At 34.4% G+C, this 1,826-nt stretch overlaps 1 protein-coding gene across 1 annotated transcript; it reads left to right on the forward strand.

The window, feature by feature from the left end:
* Window positions 1-399: 399 nt before the first annotated feature.
* On the forward strand, window positions 400-1,584 carry LOC139887986 (uncharacterized). Its single transcript, XM_071871027.1, has one exon. The coding sequence runs from the start codon at window positions 400-402 to the stop codon at window positions 1,528-1,530; it is 1,131 nt and encodes a 376-aa protein (XP_071727128.1). The 3' UTR covers window positions 1,531-1,584.
* The last annotated feature ends 242 nt before the right edge of the window (window positions 1,585-1,826 follow it).

Here is a 1,826-nt window from a genome sequence, read left to right on the forward strand (position 1 = left end):
CCATTCATGCCTATATAATTATCCCGAAACTTCCTTAATGTTCATGCTCCAAGTCTTGAACTTTACTTGAATTCATCAGTTGGGTTGCTATTTTTCTTTAGGGTTTTAATAAAAATGTTTCAAGTCTTAAGCTTTTTACTTTAGTAATATTGGGTCTAATTAGAAATCGTAATTAATCATTGAGCAGGAATAAGATTTTTTTATTAAAAAGGTGTTTTCCAAGATTTGTTGAAGACATATGCTTATAGTGTTCCACTCTAACGTGAGTAAGTTCTATTTTAAGGGTTTTTCATTTGAATTTGTTGGTTGAGGATTATTATTGTTTATTGCTATTGCTATTTATTTATCTGGTAAACTCATACTAGTTTAAATTTTGAATTTTTAGTTAGTAATTAAATTATGGGATCTTATCAAAATCTCATCTTGTCAAAGTCAAACACCTCAGTTGTTGGTCAACATGAATTTGAAACTGTAGCTCCAAATAATAGCCATAAAAGGTTGGATATGATGGAGAAAAAAGAAGGGTTTATTGGGGTTCTTGATGTTTTTGTACATCAAGCAAGAAATATTCAAAATATATGTATTTACCATAAACAAGATGTCTATGCCAAAATTTACTTGACTAGTAACCCTGAAGCAACTAAGTCAACCCGTGTGATTAATGGAGCTGGACAGAATCCAGTTTTCGATGAGAATCTTAGGGTCAATGTCCAAAAAGGGGATTGTTCGTTAAAATGTGAAATTTGGATGCTTAGTAGGATTCGAAATTATCTTCAAGATCAGCTTTTAGGGTTCACAACAGTGCCACTATGTGAAATTCTTGTTGAAAGCTCTGGTAAGTTGGAGAAAGAATTCAAACTTTCAACAAGCGAAGTTTTCGAATCGCCTTGTGGTTTTGTTAAATTAAGCATCGTCTATACTGGAACGCAGCCGGATGTGTTTGAAATCCCATCACCTAACGGTTCGCGTAATCAGAATTTATCAGATGAACGTGATGAAGTTTGTAGTGAACTAGAAAAGATCGAATTCAGTGATCCAAACATCATGAAAGAAAATGAAATCATGGTTTCTGAATATTACTCTAGTACTGAAACAGAGTCTCCGAGTTTAGTCAACAGTCAAATAACCGAAAATGATGATTTTGTTAGTTCAAATTTTAGTGATCTTATAATTTCAAGAGCTTCAAAAGAGAATGTTGGTGAAGTTACTTGTGTTACAAATGATGAGAGCTCTGAAAGTGACAAGCCAGAAGCATCAGAGAAGATAGAAGAGAAAAGTCAAAGTTCGGTTGACTCGAATAAAACTGAAGCTGAGGAAAAAGTGGTGCAGCAAGATTTTGTAGATATGTACTTGAAAAGCATGAAACAGTTCACAGAGGCTCTGGAAAAGATGAATTTTCCGATGAAAACCGGAAAGGAATCACCTGATTCCGGGGTCAATGATTGTGCAGAGTCAAACCCAAATGGGAAAAAGTCAACGGTTGAGGGTCCATGCCCCAAAGTGTTCTATGGGAGCAGGGCGTTTTTCTGAACTGTGTTATTTAACTGGTTGGTTAAAGAAGACAACTATAAGCTTTAATATATTCCCTGCAGTTTGTTTCCTTGCTGAATGTTAGTAAAAGTAGATTAATTAAGTTATTTTCCTTTCAACGGTATTTCATTTCATTTGATAATAAAAGTCTCGCCTGAAAAATTGTTGAAAAATAGTATGTTGAAATAAGGTTTGTCTATGATCTCACATAAAGGTGGTAAGATGGGCGGGTTTGGCAAGTTGAGTTCGAAATAGAACGTGACGTTGCTAACTGTGGTTAATATAAACCAATTGGG

Source organism: Rutidosis leptorrhynchoides, chromosome 2, assembly GCF_046630445.1.
Source record: "Rutidosis leptorrhynchoides isolate AG116_Rl617_1_P2 chromosome 2, CSIRO_AGI_Rlap_v1, whole genome shotgun sequence".
Taxonomy (NCBI): domain Eukaryota; kingdom Viridiplantae; phylum Streptophyta; class Magnoliopsida; order Asterales; family Asteraceae; genus Rutidosis; species Rutidosis leptorrhynchoides.